General features: G+C 42.1%; 2 protein-coding genes across 2 annotated transcripts; one reads left to right on the top strand and one right to left on the bottom strand.

Annotated features, from left to right (window-relative positions):
- Positions 1-1,040: 1,040 nt before the first annotated feature.
- Positions 1,041-7,125, top strand: LOC136553495 (glutamine amidotransferase-like class 1 domain-containing protein 3, mitochondrial). The gene is made up of 4 exons (XM_066545084.1): positions 1,041-1,252; positions 3,770-3,941; positions 5,754-5,958; positions 6,832-7,125. The coding sequence occupies exons 1-4, from the start codon at positions 1,145-1,147 to the stop codon at positions 7,022-7,024; spliced, it is 678 nt and encodes a 225-aa protein (XP_066401181.1). The 5' UTR covers positions 1,041-1,144; the 3' UTR covers positions 7,025-7,125.
- A 463-nt stretch (positions 7,126-7,588) lies between these two features.
- On the bottom strand, positions 7,589-15,576 carry ACOD1 (aconitate decarboxylase 1). The gene is made up of 5 exons (XM_066545083.1): positions 15,538-15,576; positions 13,620-13,781; positions 12,437-12,526; positions 10,212-10,417; positions 7,589-9,641 (listed from the first exon to the last, which is right to left on the bottom strand). The coding sequence occupies exons 1-5, from the start codon at positions 15,547-15,549 to the stop codon at positions 8,687-8,689; spliced, it is 1,425 nt and encodes a 474-aa protein (XP_066401180.1). The 5' UTR covers positions 15,550-15,576; the 3' UTR covers positions 7,589-8,686.
- Between the last annotated feature and the right edge of the window lie 620 nt (positions 15,577-16,196).

Genomic DNA, 16,196 nt, shown 5'->3' with positions numbered 1-16,196 from the left:
CCTTCAGCAGGGAATTTCTCTATCCTGGCCCTGTCCTGTTCCAGAATCTCCTTGTCCATCATGCCACACAGACTCCCAATCAGTATTCAACTGAATGCATTTTGCTGCAGGAAAAGGCTCTGCTTTCAAATGTTGTTTTTGTTCTGCCAGACTGCTCACTCTCACATCCTCTGCAGAAAACCCATACTCCAAATTTTTGGAAGATACTCTAAATTCTTCTACAAAATCCAGCTTTTCAGTCCTCTGGTTCAGCAGAAGAGTAAGTTTTCATTATTAAACACAAGCTTCTTCTAAGAGAGGCAGCTCATGAGAAACGAAGAACCAAGAGCTGAGAGATCTTATTGAACTTCAGTGCAGCTGAGCCCTGGTGTGGCATTTGTGTGCACAGTCCTAAAGAGGAGACATGGGATGTATTCTTTCCCTTTTGGTTCTTTAAAGCAATGCCCTAAGGAACTAAGTGGGAAGAAAGTTTCGTTTGCTCAAATACCTCAGTTTTCCCTGATAAAGTGGAGCAGCTCCTTGAAACCCGTCATGAAGTTGAGGGAGAAAAAAGGCCTAGGTGGGGTCACTGAAACGAAAAGCATCAGGACCCAGCAGTACCGCAGGCCTCTTACCAAACTCCACTTTTTTTCTTCGGCTTTCAAAGCAATTTGGAAGCCGATTTTCATTACACAATTATAGCCTTACGCGCAAAACAAACCCAGCAAACAAAGCCCACCTCACAGGCAGCCCCTGAGGCTCAGCGAGGCCGGGCACCTTCGGGACCAGCGACAGGGCGGCGCGTTCTGCAGCGCACCGAGGTCACCGTGCGGCACCCGGCCGTCACTGCCCCGCTGCGGGGCGCAGCCAGGCCAGCCCTGAGGCCGAAAATATGTCCCGAGCTCTAAAATATGTTTTGTTTAAAACTAGAGACACACGCCCCTTGCTTTCCAGATTTCCTCATTTATTTCCCGCCCCGCCCGCTCGTACGCCGGCGGAAGATGGAGCTGGCGGCGCAGGCGCGGCAGGAGGAGGAGGAGGACTAGGAGGAGCAGGAGCAGGAGCAGGAGCAGGAGCAGGAGCAGGAGCAGGAGCAGGGACGGAGGTGCCAGGCCCGGGCCCGCCGCCTGGCGCAGCTCCTTGCTGGGCCTGAGGGGCGGCTGCCATGGGCAAGCGGGTGGCGCTGGTGCTCGCCGGCTGTGGCGTCTTCGATGGCAGCGAGATTCACGAGGCGTCGGCGGCGCTGGTGCACCTGAGCCGCGGCGGCGCGGAGGTAGCGGGGGGCGGCGGGGTGTGGGGTGTGTGTATGTGTCTGTCTGTGTCTGTGTGTCTGTCTGTGTGTGTGCGTGCGAACGACACAGCAGCCGAGCGTCCCCCTCTCCGTGGGACAGGAGCCCCTCCCGGTTTGCGGTGCTCCCTGCGCCGCCCCTGCACCCTACAAGCCCTTTCAGCCATAACCTCTCTCTTTATGTTGTCCCCCCCTCCCCGTTTTATTCATCCCCATCTGTGAAAAACGCCAGTCACTTGTTTTTAAAATTTTAAAAGTTTAATAATAATAAAATGTTTATAAAAATAGCGACATAATTAGAGTAATAATACTTTGGACAATTTGGATTAGGACGATATGAGACAATAAAAACAAACAGTTACGGACGTCCGGGTACCTTTTTCTGGGCAAAATAAGCCCGAAAAAGGACACCCGTTAACAGAGGATTAACCCTTAAAAACAATAGCCTGTTGTATATTCATACACTTCATACATGATGCATGAGTTCCATTCAAAGAAAGGATTCTGTCTGGTCAGTGTCAGCTGCTTCTTCTTAATCCTAGCAGCGTCTTCGGGGCTGAGTGAGGCGGGAAGAAGTTCGTTTCTTCTGATAAGAGAGCAATAAATTCTTTTTCTCTGAAAGATTTAGGTGTCCTGTGGCTGCTATCTTGGTGCAAGTCCTTTCTTTAAAAAAAGTATCTTACATAGCATAGTTTCTTTTTTAACATTTTGTTATAACCTAAAACTATATTTAACACACTACTTAAGAAAATTAATACAGCATAACTTTCTAACATAACACATATAATATTCATTTTAATATTTGCAAAAAGCCAATCATAAAATATGCATTTTTCACACCCTCCAAAGGCCTGTCTGGCTCCCTGACAGGAGTTCAGGTTGCACAGGCAGCTGGACACAAAACTGAAAAGAGGTCTCATTAATACAACTAAGTTATTATACTAAGAGTCATGCCTGCAGGTCAGAGAGACCCCTGCCCAGGTGAGGGCTGTTCCCCTGAGCCTGTGTAGAAGTTAACTGGAGATACAAAACTTGTGTGGCAATGACCAGCCAATTGTAACAGAGGGGCTTCACCTGGAGAGTTCTCTGGATTTCAGTGTATAGACAATGGCACAAAAACTCCAGTGGGTGTGCTTGATTTGTGGAATACCACCAAACACCCAAGCTTGCACAACTCTGAAATAAATGATCAGTGTCTGTCTCGATATGTAATTATTTGCTTGTCACATACAAGGTAATGAATCCAATTTTGTGGGCAACAGTGCCAGACTCTTTTTAGTGGTGCCCAGTGAGGATGAGGAGCAATGGCCATAAACTAAACCACAAGGAGTTTCATCTCAACATGAGGAGGAACTTCTTTACATTGAAGGTGGCAGAGCATGAGAACAGGCTGCCCAGGGAGGTTGTGGAGTCTCTGTCTGTGAAAATATCTAAAACCCACCTGGATATGTGTTTGTGAAAATATCCAAAAGCCTGCATGGTCGGGGGGGGGGGGGGGGTTGGACTGGATGATCTTCAGAAGTCCCTTCCAGCCCTTAGAATTCTTTGATCCTGTGAAGCCAGGAGCAAGGAGAAGCTGGAGACCTGTCCCTTCTCTTCTGGCCACAGGGAGCTGAGGATGGGTTAAAATTCTTTATCATCCTTCCAACTGCTTTTGCAGCCCTCACTGGGGGTTACCTGCTTGCTTTCTGCTCACAGTTTCTGGGCTCTCTTTGGTAAGCTGGGACTTGTCAGAGAAGCCTGGGCCAGGATGTAGTGGTGTGCTTTGGTCCCATCTGTGCCTTCAGATGGCAGAAGCTGGTCACTGTCTGTGTGTAGCTGTGCTGAGGTGTCTGATGGTAACAACAGCACCCTCATATTTAGCACAAAATTGTCATCTCTGAGAAGTTTGCAAAGGAAGCTTCAAAACAGACACAGTGGTACAGCCCTGTGGTAAACCTGTCACAGGGCTTTGTATTCTGATGCACTGTCCTCCTTTTGTGTCTAACCAAAATCGGTTCTGCTGTGTTTTGGTCTTCCTTTCTGCTGCTGGTGTTTTAGGATAGCTGGTAACTCTAATGTTTGCTCTAGAAATGCTTGTAAAATTTACATCTTTAACTTTTTTATGTCAAACTTTTTAGCACTTTCATCCCATAACAGTTAAGAGCAACCTTTCTTCAAAGTCAGCTGCATGTCCAGTTGGGCTGCTGATATAAATTGTGGTGTCCTGTTTGTCCTTGGCCTTATCTGCCATGGCAAAATCAGTAAGCTTGATGTTGGCATAAGAATACTCTCCTGTCAAAATGCTGCAGGAATAGGATGGGAAGGATGCCTGTGTTTACCCATTCTAATATATCATATGTTGCTTTAGATATTTAATGTGCTAGATTCATCCTCTGGAATTTGCTTAACTTAGATAAGAGGCTTCAGGAACAAAATCTGTTTTCATTAAATGATCTTTATTGTGACAAATATGTATGAGTTTTGTTTACATTCACAAAATTGCTTCATCTCTCTTCCTAGGTGAAGATATTTGCCCCCAATATTGAGCAAAGGGATGTAGTCAATCACCTAAAAGGAAGTCCAGCAGAAGAGAAGAGAAATGTGTTAGTTGAAAGTGCCAGGTTGGCAAGGGGAAACATTCAGGATTTGGCTGAACTTAAAGCTAGTGAATTTGATGCTGTCATTTTCCCTGGTAGGTATCACAAAATACACTGTGTTGAAAGGCCCACAAGGATCATTGAGTCCAACTCTTAAGTGGATGGCCCACACAGGGGTTGAGCCCACAACCTTGGTGTTATTAACATCATGCTCTGACCAGCTGAGCTCATCTTTCAAAAGAAAATTGTGATTTTTTTAAACTCAATATATTTATTGATTCATAGTTCACTAAGTTAAAATGCCAGAATGTTCTCTTGGTATTAAGTTATGCATCCCACCATTCCTTCTTACTGAATGTTGTGAAAACTTCACTACTTATGTGTGGACAAGAACCCTGACCAGAGTACAAAAATAGGGTCAGAACTCAGTTACATGGCAATGCCTTAATTTCAGGGCCTCTGAAAATGTTGGCAGAATAGCACGTTTCCAAATAGATGATGTTCCATGTCAGATGGGAGTACACTCTGTTTTAATTATGTATCCACTCAACTGCTGATCAAGTTGTACTAAACATGTTTATGGATAATTTTTCATTTAGAGACCACACAAATTCATTCCAGACAGAGGTAATTGTAATCATTTTTAGAAATGAAGAAGCTGGAGCATCACAAGGAAATCATGACTTGCTGAAGATCTGTTTTCAGAATATTCACAGTACTGTTAAATACTGCCTTCATGATTGGGCCTGTTAATTTTGAACTTTTCACACTGTTGTAAGGCCAGCAGGGGGAGCTTGTGTATAACACAGAGAAACAATTCTGCCTGCACTGTGAGTAGTTGATCAGGAGCGAGTAGAGGCTCACAGATGTTTTCCACATTAATTTCATGCTGTTATAACCCAGGCCCGGGGGGATTGCTGTAATAACTGTTAGAGGGAAATAAACCCTATTTAGTTTGAAAATTAAAATCTTACCTCAGAGATTTCAGATAACACTTGAAAGTGAGCAAACCAGGAAAGGGAAAATATTAAAAATGCAAAGCTTCTTGATGTCTGCTGAAGTACTTGTGGAAATTTCCGTATGCTTATTGGAGAAAAGTTGATGCTGTGCACATTCCATGTGGAATAACCTTACTTTGATTATTCTGATGGTTATAAATCCAGCAGACAAAGGAGCTGTAAAATACAATCTGCTTATACAATTAAATGACGATTAAATGTATCTAAAGGATTGTTAAAACTAATTTATAGAAAGACAAATCAGCACTAATTTTAATAGGAAATTATGTTATCATTTACAAGTTTTTTTGTCTTAGAATACCATATGTTATAGTGTCCATTTTATGTAAAATCCCCAGTAGTTTTTTATTGTGCTAATGGCTTTTTTTAATTTGAAAAGTAGTTCTAGGGAAGAAGAAAAGCTCTTCTATAATTGCTTAAGCATCAAAATAAAACTTGAAAGTTGATTACTATAGAGGGTCAAATCACTGTTGGCATTACTCCCATGAACTCCATACTTGTGCTTTCAACTAGTAGTGGTCTTCTGGTTCTTCTTCCTTATTGAGTGCACGACAGATGGTACAGCTGTTCTAGTGACTAGCAGGCGAATGTGAGGTTTCCCCTTTGTCTATTTGTTACTTTTTGAAACAAGGTTAAGCTTTCTGGCCTGTATATGACCTGCATGGTATAAAAAACTGCACAGCTAAACTTTTAACATTGTAAACCCTTTGTTTACAGGTTACAGTGACATTGTAAGGCTTTCAGTACAGTTACTTAACAGTCCCACTGATACCAAGATTATGTTGTAAAAAAGAGCTTCTGTTTGGTGTGTGCTATTATCAAATTTAATAGCGTTTAGCAGTGCCTTATATTTGAGCTTTTTGATTTTGGTTTGGTTTTTTTTCTTAGGTGGTTTTGGTGTAGCAAAGAATCTGTGTTCCTGGGCTGTAGATGGCAAGAATTGTACTGTCAACGAGCACGTGAACTCCACACTCCAGGCCTTCCACAGTGCTAAAAAGCCCATTGGTTTGTGCTGCATATCACCAGTTCTGGCAGCCAAAGTCTTTCCTGGCTGTGAGGTTACGGTCGGTCAGGATAAAAACATAGATGGAAGGTAAGAAGGAAACGGATGGCGAGGATTTTCATTGGAATTAAGATTAGGAAATGGACAGGCTTCTATGCAAAAGTTTCTTTGGTAGCAGTAAACCCAGGGGAACTTAGTTACTTTTAAGAAAAATTAATAGGCACAGAACTCTCAGGGCAGACAGAGTGAATCCATGAGGTCAGGTGATTTGTGATGCTACAACCAGATATACACTGATCTGTGATACCATAGACTTGTTTAGGTTGGAAAAGTCCTCTAGGATGGGCGACTCCAACTGCTAACTCAGGGATTTTTAATAAAGTTTTTCTAGTGGTAGTGGTTTGGGGCCACTTTAGGGGATGGAGATGAGAACAGGGCCTGGAAGAAATCAGTACTGCTTCAAGAACTGTCAACTCCCAATAAAACTTATGAATTAAATGTATCAGCAGCTGTAGTGGGGGATTCTGTTCAGAACAGATTGCAATTTGTTCCTTCTTTATCAGAAGGGGGAAAAAAATCAAAATCTCTAGAGATGCCAGAGGAACACCTTACATGGAGGTATTGGAAAAGGTTGCAAGTTCAGCTGGCTTCTCTCAACCTTTTAAAGATCAGTTATAAGTGCACTTGGTATCATCTTCCAAACTTAGGGAAAGATTAGTAAAAAGTATTGTACCTTCTGACATATTGTGGCTCCATATTTCAGACATTGTTTTTGAAGGTATTAGATCACTTGATATGTCCATAGGGGATAGGAAAATCTGATAGTAGCAGTCTCTAACTCCCTTGTCATCATCAGTTAAAGACTCACATAGATATTATTGTAGTTCTCTCATTCAAGTTATGTATGCAGAATTTTATGGCTGTATCATTCCTTTATGTTAATTAAAGTCTTTTTATTTACAGATTTCCTGATGCTGAAACGGCATCTGCTATAGCAGAGCTTGGATGTAAGCACATTTGCAAAAATGTAAATGAATCCCACGTGGATAAAGCCAATAAAATAGTTACTACCTGTGCTTTCATGTGCAAAGCTCCTCTGCATGAAATCTTTGATGGAATTGGAACAATGGTACAAGAAGTCCTGAAGCTTGCCTGACTAGAAGTGTACAGACTTCTCCAAGGAAATCAGTGTAGCTAAGCATAAACATTTAGCTTCCTTAGATTGAATTAATAAAATAATGCAACTGCTAAACTTCACAGTTCCTGGTTTGTTTGGTGTGGTGGGGTGTTTTTTAATATTTAATACATCAGATGGTTACTGCTGAATTTAACTTATTTATTTCTCTTTTAAAATAGAAACCATATATTGAAGGTGATGGGAGGAGTTCCTTTGTTTTTGTTTTGTTTTTTAATGAATCCAAATGTATTCAGCTGCAATTGCAACTGCGATGTACCCAGCTGCAATTACAAGTGAAGTAGCTGTAAATGAGTCTGTTTATCATCAGTATAGGTGAATAATTCAATTCTGATTTCTAATCAGAGGAGAAAAATAAAAGAATGTGGTTATTTGGATTCTTTTTTCTCTTGCAAGTCTTTAAGCAAGTATTACTGATGGACTTCCAAAATTTTTGCAGAGCCCCAAGGTAAACCAACTTTATAAACCAAGATGCAGCACAAATGAATGCATTGCCAGTGGAAAATACTAAAGTTTTGTGCTAATAAAGGAAGTAATTTCAGATTTATTTAGTAAAACGAATTAGATTTATTTTGTAAATTTTTTTTGCATACATTGTTTATTGTCCCGAGGAAGATAATTTTATATGTATTAGAAACCATGCTTTGATTTAATAAATGTGAACAAAGGGTTGGCAGCTTCTCTTAGAAGCTCAGTCTGGCAAGGCTTTGTACTCCTGGAGGAACCAAAACTTCCCAGAATTCATGATCTGGGTTCACTGAGTTGTCTCTGGGAAGAGGTGCTGTGGTGCTCACAGGTCTGTCACTCCTGCCCAGTGTGGTGCAGCCCACACTCTGCTGGGCCTGAAGTAACCTACACTGACATCACCTGCTCAGTGTCTCATGTAACTGGGGCAGGAATGAAACAGGAGCAGACCTGTACCACAGAGGAGCCAGCAGGTGGAACTGGGCAGTAATGCCTTTATGATGGAGTGTGGAGCTGTCCCTCACGCTCAGCACTCGTGTGATCAGGTTGGGCCCAGGCCTTTGCTGCCTCAGTGCAAGAGCAATGGCTACAGTGACACCTGACGTGCTGCAGAGTAGGGAGTGCTGCCCCTCCCTACATGTGCTGTGTTTATTTTAGCACAAATGTCAACACTCAGACATAACAGATTCCCTCTTCAAGGAGGTTGTAGAGATAAATCTACAGAAAAAAATATTAAAAGATTTTCATTCTTTGTACTTCTAACCATGATGATTTTCATGGACACAGCACTTCCATCCTCTTCCAGAATTTTGATTTTCTGTATGGAGTTATTTAGGAGAAGCAGAACACAGATTTTTGGCAGAGGAGCAGGGCGTTTTTTTGTGCCGTGAGCAAGCAGTGAGTGCTCTGCTCTAGAGGTACAAAGATAGCTGGGGTCAGCTGTGCCAGATGAGGATCTTCTGTTCAGCCTGGCTAAGCTGGGCACATAAACACCAAATTATTTACCTAATCAAAACCCACAATATTGGACTGAATATGGTTCTTGCTTTACAGGATTATGTTCTTGTGTTATTTAAAAGTGCTTGAATCGCAAAGTAAAAGTTTGTCCTGAATTTTGCATTGGCTTTGTGAAGAGCATGTAGCTGTTGGCTGGAACACTCAAAGGAAGCGCAGCTTCTCTGGAAGTACTCTAGCAGACTGTCCTGATAGAAATGTACTTAATACAGAACAGTCCTCTACTTTTTCCAGGTTGTACACAGTCTCTATAATGCCTTCCATGGCTTCTGTGGGCAGGATGTCGAGCGTATTGGATTGAAACTTTTTCTCCAAGTCCTCCTTTTCCAGAGGTTTCCTCCAGTGCCCGTAGAAGGTAGTGCAGCGGTCGCTGACGGTGCTGCCGTCCCGAAGCGTGACGCTCACTTGGCAGTACAGGCTGTCAAAGCTGGGCGTGTTGTCAGGAGGGTGCTCCAGCTGTGTTTTGCAGAGGAGCTCCCTCAAGGCCGGCCGGTGAATGTTCTCACTGGCGAAGGACTGGACTGACATGCTGCCATCCAGCAAAGCCGAGCACGCCACAAACTGGAAGGAGTGTCGTGCTTCATGCTCTGAGGCTGGGCTGGCTCTGTTCACGTATTTGACCTCAGGGACTTTGAGAATGACTTTCTCGATTTTATCAAGGGGGAGCAAGTTCTCACTGCTCTCCACGAGCTTCCTCCTAACAGAAGATGCTGCATCAGCCACCCAGTGTGTTGCAAGATGAGCAGGAAAGCGTTTGATGGCCACATCTTGCTGGTCCAAGAGCCATGGGTAGGACTGCAAGGTTGGCAGAGTCTGTGGGTTGTAATCTGTATAAAAGGCACCCATCCCTGACTCCATGTCCAAGATCTGTTTGTTTCCTTGAAGGCCCTGTAAAGCTAAGCAAGCTGCTTCCAGTCCATTCCTGGCAGCATTCCCAACATGGAGAGGCTTTATTTGGGTTGCTGCATTAGCCAGTGGGGCACCTGCGTAGGAGGCAGCAATAGCCAAGGCATTTTTACATTCCAGCTGGTCAAGAGCTAGCAGTTTAGCACAAGCTGCTGCGCTCCCCATCGTACCAACCACAGCTGGTGGGTGAAACCTGAGGAAACAAAAGTATCTTCATTACCAGATTTCAAAAACTCAACCAAATTCACTATCTACAAAAGCTTTTCACTCATTGCAATGGGAAGTGGATTGGACCATAAAGAAACATACATTCAGCATTCATGTGTGGGCCTAACTGAGAGTTGTCACATTTCCCCAGGAAAAAGTAAAACTGGAATAGTGCTGCTTGCAGTAGTAAGTCCTTCCCAGAAAGCAATGGAAACATTAGTGCTGCTCATAGTTTAAAGCAAATTTATAGTCTAAATATAAAGTTATATTTATTATTATTTAAATTTATATATTATTCTAAATCTATAAAAATGCAAAGTAGGGACATCATTGCATCATTCTGAATTAGTCGATGCTTTAAAAAAAATCTATTAGCTACAGAGTTAGGAATCAAATGTATTTATGTGTAAGATGAGCCTTCCCAAAATTTCCAACAAAGAGCTTAGGAAATATGAAAACTGTGCCACCTGTATGTTAACTGACATTTAATTATGTATATTAGCACTGATAAAAAACCACCTCCACTCCAATTTCTACTTTAAACATTTCTATGTACCTTCTTGGAATATTCCTGGCTTCTCTGGAGAAGTGCAGCAACCTGCCTTGCACTTCAATTCCCACATTGAAAGCTAAGAGCAGATCAAGACCCGAGACTTTTTTCTTCTGAGGGAAGGCCTCTGAGAGTGCAATCAATGCAGGGAGCACAGCCCCAGATGGGTGTGTGGCTGGATGCCAGGTGTCATCAAAGTCCATTGAGTGCACCTAATGGAAAGAGAAGCATTGGTATGTTAGAAATAAACTCTGACTTTGCAAGGTTGCCTCAGTCAAATGAAACTACTGCAACTGGTATTAAAAAGTGCCAAAAAACTAGATCTTCCTTAGAAAGCAAAAATTTCAAAAGTCTTTTAAAGACCTTTACTCCCAACATGGCTGTCTGAGAAGTGGCAATGCAGCAGAGATCTTTCCTCAGAAGAGAATAATTCTAATTCAACTTGTACTAGCCTGAAACCGGTGTGACAGTGATTCCTTTTTTCTGCAGTTGGCTTTTGCTTCTTTCATTAGACTGGTATAATTAAAGCAGCTATTCTAGGTCTACCATGTGAACATGAATTTTCTCTTTCCCCAAAACATAATGAAATATAAACACAATGAAATTCCTTCCCCGGTGCTGCAACCGATGCTGCCATTAGGACTCACACCATAAAACTGTAGCAGCTAAATACTGCTAAATGGAATTTATATCATCAGAGCTATTTTTCTGCTGCAGCCATCTACTGTAAAGTGGCACAAGCCTGAAAATGCACAGGAGGCTTTATTTTGTGAATTTTAAGCACACTGAAACTAGACCTGTCACACAAGAAACCAGATTTCCTGGAGTTGCTGGGAGTAGGAGAAAGCTACAGTGTGAATGTTGAACGAGCTGCTTGGCTCAAAAGAGTAACCCAAGAGGTGCCTTCTCTTTCTCATGCCCAGAGCCCAGCTGCTCAGGAAGGTTTTAGGTGTTCCCAGCATGGCATATGGCTGCTGATCTGGCAGCAGATTGTCCCCAAAAGTGCAGTCAGTGTCTGTAATGCATTGCTTATAACACACATTCCTTCCTCCTGCAAAGTTTTGAGAACCCCAAAGACCTGAGCGCATCAGGGACAGCATTTTTTAATATAGCATGGCAAAACACCTCAAAAACCTGAACTTTCACATCTGTTCACCCATGTTTTAACTTCAGAGCAAACTGGGAAGCTGGTCAGGCTCCCCAGCAGTCAGGTTTTGCCCTGTTATACTGTGATTCTGCATTTTTGAGGACTGTTTCTAAACAAATAGAAGAAAACGCAATGTCTCCCTTGAAAACCTTTCATGCCATCTGGGAAGATGCCCTGCAGGGCAGGATAAGGAAAGTTGTGGCCAAAGTTGTGGCTTGCAGTTGACCCTGCAAGCTGTGTTTCTGGTGTCCTCAGTAAGTGCTTAAATTGACCTGTGACCAAGATATAAACTGATCATATATATGCTAACAGCCAGATCTGAATATCATGAGGGCTGCTAGGAGCAGTACCAGATCTCATTTCCAAGGTAATTTTCTCTACATTGGAAATGAGCTGTTAAATTGGACCTCTGATATTGTTGTCACACTAATTTAAATAGGCTTAATATTACTATTTCCTTGGTTGGTCACCTTTCCTAGTTTTGCATAATTGCCAAATTTGTCTACCCCACCTCTTGTGCATCTTTCAATTTCAAACAGTTTCAGCCTCAATCTGAATTTAGACAAACGTCTGGGGAGTCAGTTATTGCTTTAATGACAAAGTGCATGTCCAAAATATATCACTGGCTTTTGGAAACTGTGTAACTGAAGATTAAGTTGCCTTGTGATATTATGTCTGTATGTATCTATATGTGCATCTGTGTTTTTCTGTAACTGTACTTTGCCAGCTGGCAAGAAATTCGGATCCCAGTGAAATGAGCTAGAGGGTGTGTTTTTAAGCAGCTACAGCAAGGTTGTAGCCTTGCTACAAGGTTGCCAGGTTGTAAGAGGTAGAGTTCTGACACTTGACAACAGCCCCAGGTCCCACATTAAATATAAGGGATGCTGTTGAGTTGGATCATGCATATATTATACCTTAAGTTCAAACTCACTGGAAGGAAGTTGTAGCACATTAGGAGAATAGTCTAGAAAAGTTTTGTAGCAGGCTTCAGAATAAGCTATGATTTTGGGGACATTTGTTCTCTATAGAGCAAGAATGGCATCAATTGGTATGATTTCAGAGCAAATAAAAGAGCATCCCTTACAGCCACTCCATTCACAAAAGCTGCATACAGAGGAGGCAGTCGGAAATCCAAGTGGCCCCAGATGGTACTGGATAAATCTGAGCTGTAGATCTGAAACAAATTGACACAAATTAATTCAAAGTCCTGAACCTAAGGATAAATGTGCATTGTATCTCTGATGTAACTGAGAGCAGACCATGTCCTCTGGGGATCTAACTGCTCCCTTTTATGAGAAAAATATTATTCTTTCGGAAAGTCTGAAAAGGAAGTAAATTTCCTGTTGGCTTATGTCCTATCCCACCCAAACAGAGCTCGGGGGCAGACCAACACCACCCACCTGGCACTCAGTACCTTCACACAACCTCTGGCCACTGATGCCCCTTCTCACCACCCATTGACAGAATCACAGTATCAGTTGGGTTGGAAAAAACCTCTGAGATCATCAAGTCCAACCTAAATTATATGGGACTGTCATCATCTTGTTGGGGAAGATGTCTCATTAAAGGGTTTTGTTTTCTGTGTTTTAGTAAGAGCCTGAGTAAACGATAGATGGCCTCCTGGTGCTGCAAACTGAATAAAAGGGCATAAACTACCCTGGTTTGGAAAGGGGAATTCTCTGTGGGAAGAGAGTAACTGGCACACAGAGCTCTGGAGCACAAGTCCACCCAGGCAGGCCTGAATGCTAAAACAGTGGGCTGAACTCCTCCTCATTGATGCACTCCTGTGCTGGGAAAGGCTTCTTTTCAGGGTCAATTTCTCTGGTAGTTTGAGGAGAGCAAGAGCGGAGGAGAAGCATGGCTAATACACCTCAGACAATTATGTTTTATGGACTGCAAGTAACCCACTCCTAACTCCCCATCTCTTTAACAGTTCCTTGATTTGAAAGGCTGGTGATAAGTGATGCTTACTTTGTTGATGTTTTTAATGAGATATCACAGGTGAAAGAAAGGAAGGGGTTCTTAGTTGACTGTGTTTGTAGAGGGGGATCTTAGCATACAGACTGATACACAGACTTTTGCCCATCCAGAGTGAAAAGTAATTTAAGCACTGAAGTTTCACTGTCTCCAGTGGGAAGAACATGATTTCTCTCTTTCCATCCGTGAAAGAATTTCACCATGGCAAAATTTCCTTTTCATTGCCCAAGTTTTCCCTTGCTTTCTTAAAGCTAAACTTTAGGGTGTGCTATGAATGCCAGACAGCTTACCTTGCTGTATTGTGCCACTTTGTGGAAGACCTCAGTGCTGGTACCCAGAAGCCCCACTCCAAGAGTATCCAGAATCATTCGCTTACTTCTCTGAACTACTTGATCTGTCAACTGATTTGCATTCAAACCATGAATCACCTTGGCAAAATTTCCTGTAACTGTCTGGAAAGGGAAAAAATAAAGAAGAAGTAGATATTTCTCTATATTTAAAGTAAACACTCTATTTTCTTATCCTTTCAGTTTTTGGGCTACTGTCTAGCACACTGGCCATTTCTACCCTAAATTGCATCAGCAAAGCCAAGGTTTGAGTTCTTCCTCTTTTTATTCCGAGAAACGCCACTGTGTTATTTATTTTTACTTATGCATTCATCATTATCCTTTTCTATTCTGTATTTCTTCTGCTTTCTCCCCTAGCCCTTGAGAGTATGCACTGCAGGTGCTATAACTATGCAAGATTATCATCTCTATCTCATCCCCATCTCATCTCCATCTCTAATGACTATTCACACACACACATCCCTCAAACAGAAGTAAAAACATCTGTCTTTCCCATGGCACCTACTTGTTGGTATTGAAATCAGTGGGAAATTATTTCAAGCCAGTGCACCCACTACCCCACAAGAAGGCAAGATTTAATCTCCCTGATTGGCAGCCTTACTATCTCAAAACTTGCTGAGCTTGGAGCTCAGTAGGAGGCAGGAATTGGCAGCCCTACCTTGCACATACTGCTCATAGCTCCCAGCTCCCATTGAATTCACTCTCAGCTGGAGTCCCAGCTTTTCTTCAAGACAAGGTCTTGCCTCTTTGAAAAGCAGTGTCTCCTTGTTCCTGGATCCTACTGATCTGGGAATTATATATATTTATTTTCCTCTCCTATTGAGCAATGACCCATTATGCAAATTCAACCTGCTTCTTGGCTGTGAGCTGCTGTTAGTATCTGTTTCAGAAAATGATGTCAAACTTCCCTTCCTGGACCATTAGAAATGTCCCACTTCCTGGATCATTAGAAATAAAGTGTAGAGGTACACATTATTTACAACCTAAAAAAGAAACAGTTTCTTTTTTCTACTGGCAGTAGTGAATATTTATTTTCTCTCTCTTTGGAAATTGTCTCCTTTCATTTCCACTCTTCATTGCCCTTCCTTTACTCCCCTGTACATATCCACACAGAGTATTGGTATTGCCTTTTGGCCTTCATTTAGCTGAGGTAAACAAACCAAACTCTGCTGTTCTCTCCTCTACAATATGGACTCACCCCTACCATGCTCATATATTTTCATTGCGCTGTTCACACTGCATTCCTCTTTCTCTAGCAATGGTGGCCTGTCATGGACATATTTTATGAAAAATCTTTTTGATAGGATCTTTTCTCCTGAGAAGCTTCAGAAATGAAATGTAAACAATAATTATCTGCTGCTGTGGAATGCAACAGGTGTATCTTTGATTAGTCTTATGTGGTTGTTTTTAATTAATGGTCAATCACAGTCCAGCTGTCTCAGACTCTCTGATCAGTCACAAGATTTTATTATCGTTCTATTCCTTTCTTTTGCTAGCTTTCTGGTGTCTTTTTTCTCTTTTCTCTTAGTATAGTTTTAGTACATAATTTTCTTTTAACATAATATATATCATAAAATAATAAATCAGCCTTCTGAAACATGGAGTCAAGATTCTCATCTCTTCCCTCACCCTGCAAACACCACCACAGTGACCAGAATTGTACCCACCATTACAAACAAGTTCTCACTCACACTTGCAGTGAAGCATTAAGATTATCCCAAGGGAGCAGTTACAAGCAGATTAAAGCAGGTGAACCCCCATATCCCATGGTGTGGTGGTCACCAACTGCAACATTTGCAGTGAGGATACAAAAGCTTAAATAGAGAATTGCATCTTACAGTGCAAGGAAACAAGACAGTACCTTTGCCCACATCCTGCAGGGGTGATGCACGTCCCAGAGAGATGCAGCAAATGAGTGGTGGCCAGTGAGCAGGGGAACTCACTCTCTCCCTATTTATGTGTGTCTGTCTGAGGTGGGGGAAGGAATATTAGGCCTTTCCACTTCTGCATCTTGTCCTGCCCATTTCCTCTTCCATCTATAAATGTTCTTTTTTGCTTCACTTTCAACTTTCCTCTGACTAATTGCACTATAAACCTCTGGGACACATGTGATAGGACTTAGCCAGTCATGTTTACATGTTGTGTAAATGTAATACATGTAATACTTCATTACCAGATAGGAGCTGATTCATCTGGCAGCATGGAGAGCTGTGTGGAACCACAGTTATACATGGCTGGAAAAGTCCAGTACTAGACTAGAGGATGGCAAAGGCTGTTTTAGCTTAAACAACCTGTTGTTTATATGTTTTGTTTTGTTTTTTTCTTCTTTTGCTATATGTCTCTTCTCTAACACATACAATTCAGACTTGGGAAATGCGTGCCATAAGAATTTTAGACCATAAATTGGATTAAGGCAGTTCTTGGCACTTAGCAGTGTTTTAACAGCATGAATCACTGTGTGTTAGCAATAGATAGTGAGTGACAAATCCCTGCCTAGCCCATCAGGAAGGGAGCAGACCC

Source organism: Molothrus aeneus, chromosome 2 (genome assembly GCF_037042795.1).
Source record: "Molothrus aeneus isolate 106 chromosome 2, BPBGC_Maene_1.0, whole genome shotgun sequence".
NCBI lineage: Eukaryota > Metazoa > Chordata > Aves > Passeriformes > Icteridae > Molothrus > Molothrus aeneus.
This window is presented reverse-complemented; position numbering and strand designations above follow the sequence as displayed.

What these genes read in the sequence shown, in the direction of transcription:
- LOC136553495 (XM_066545084.1), top strand. Translation starts at nt 1,145, where the DNA reads ATGGGCAAGCGGGTGGCGCTGGTGCTCGCCGGCTGTGGCGTCTTCGAT. An exon ending in TGAGCCGCGGCGGCGCGGAG is followed by an intron (nt 1,253 to 3,769) that starts GTAGCGGGGGGC and finishes CTCTCTTCCTAG; the next exon opens with GTGAAGATATTTGCCCCCAA. An exon ending in GATAAAAACATAGATGGAAG is followed by an intron (nt 5,959 to 6,831) that starts GTAAGAAGGAAA and finishes TTTTATTTACAG; the next exon opens with ATTTCCTGATGCTGAAACGG.
- ACOD1 (XM_066545083.1), bottom strand. An exon ending in AAGTGGCACAATACAGCAAG is followed by an intron (nt 12,527 to 13,619) that starts GTAAGCTGTCTG and finishes AATTTGTTTCAG; the next exon opens with ATCTACAGCTCAGATTTATC. An exon ending in CTTTTGTGAATGGAGTGGCT is followed by an intron (nt 10,418 to 12,436) that starts GTAAGGGATGCT and finishes TCTTTCCATTAG; the next exon opens with GTGCACTCAATGGACTTTGA.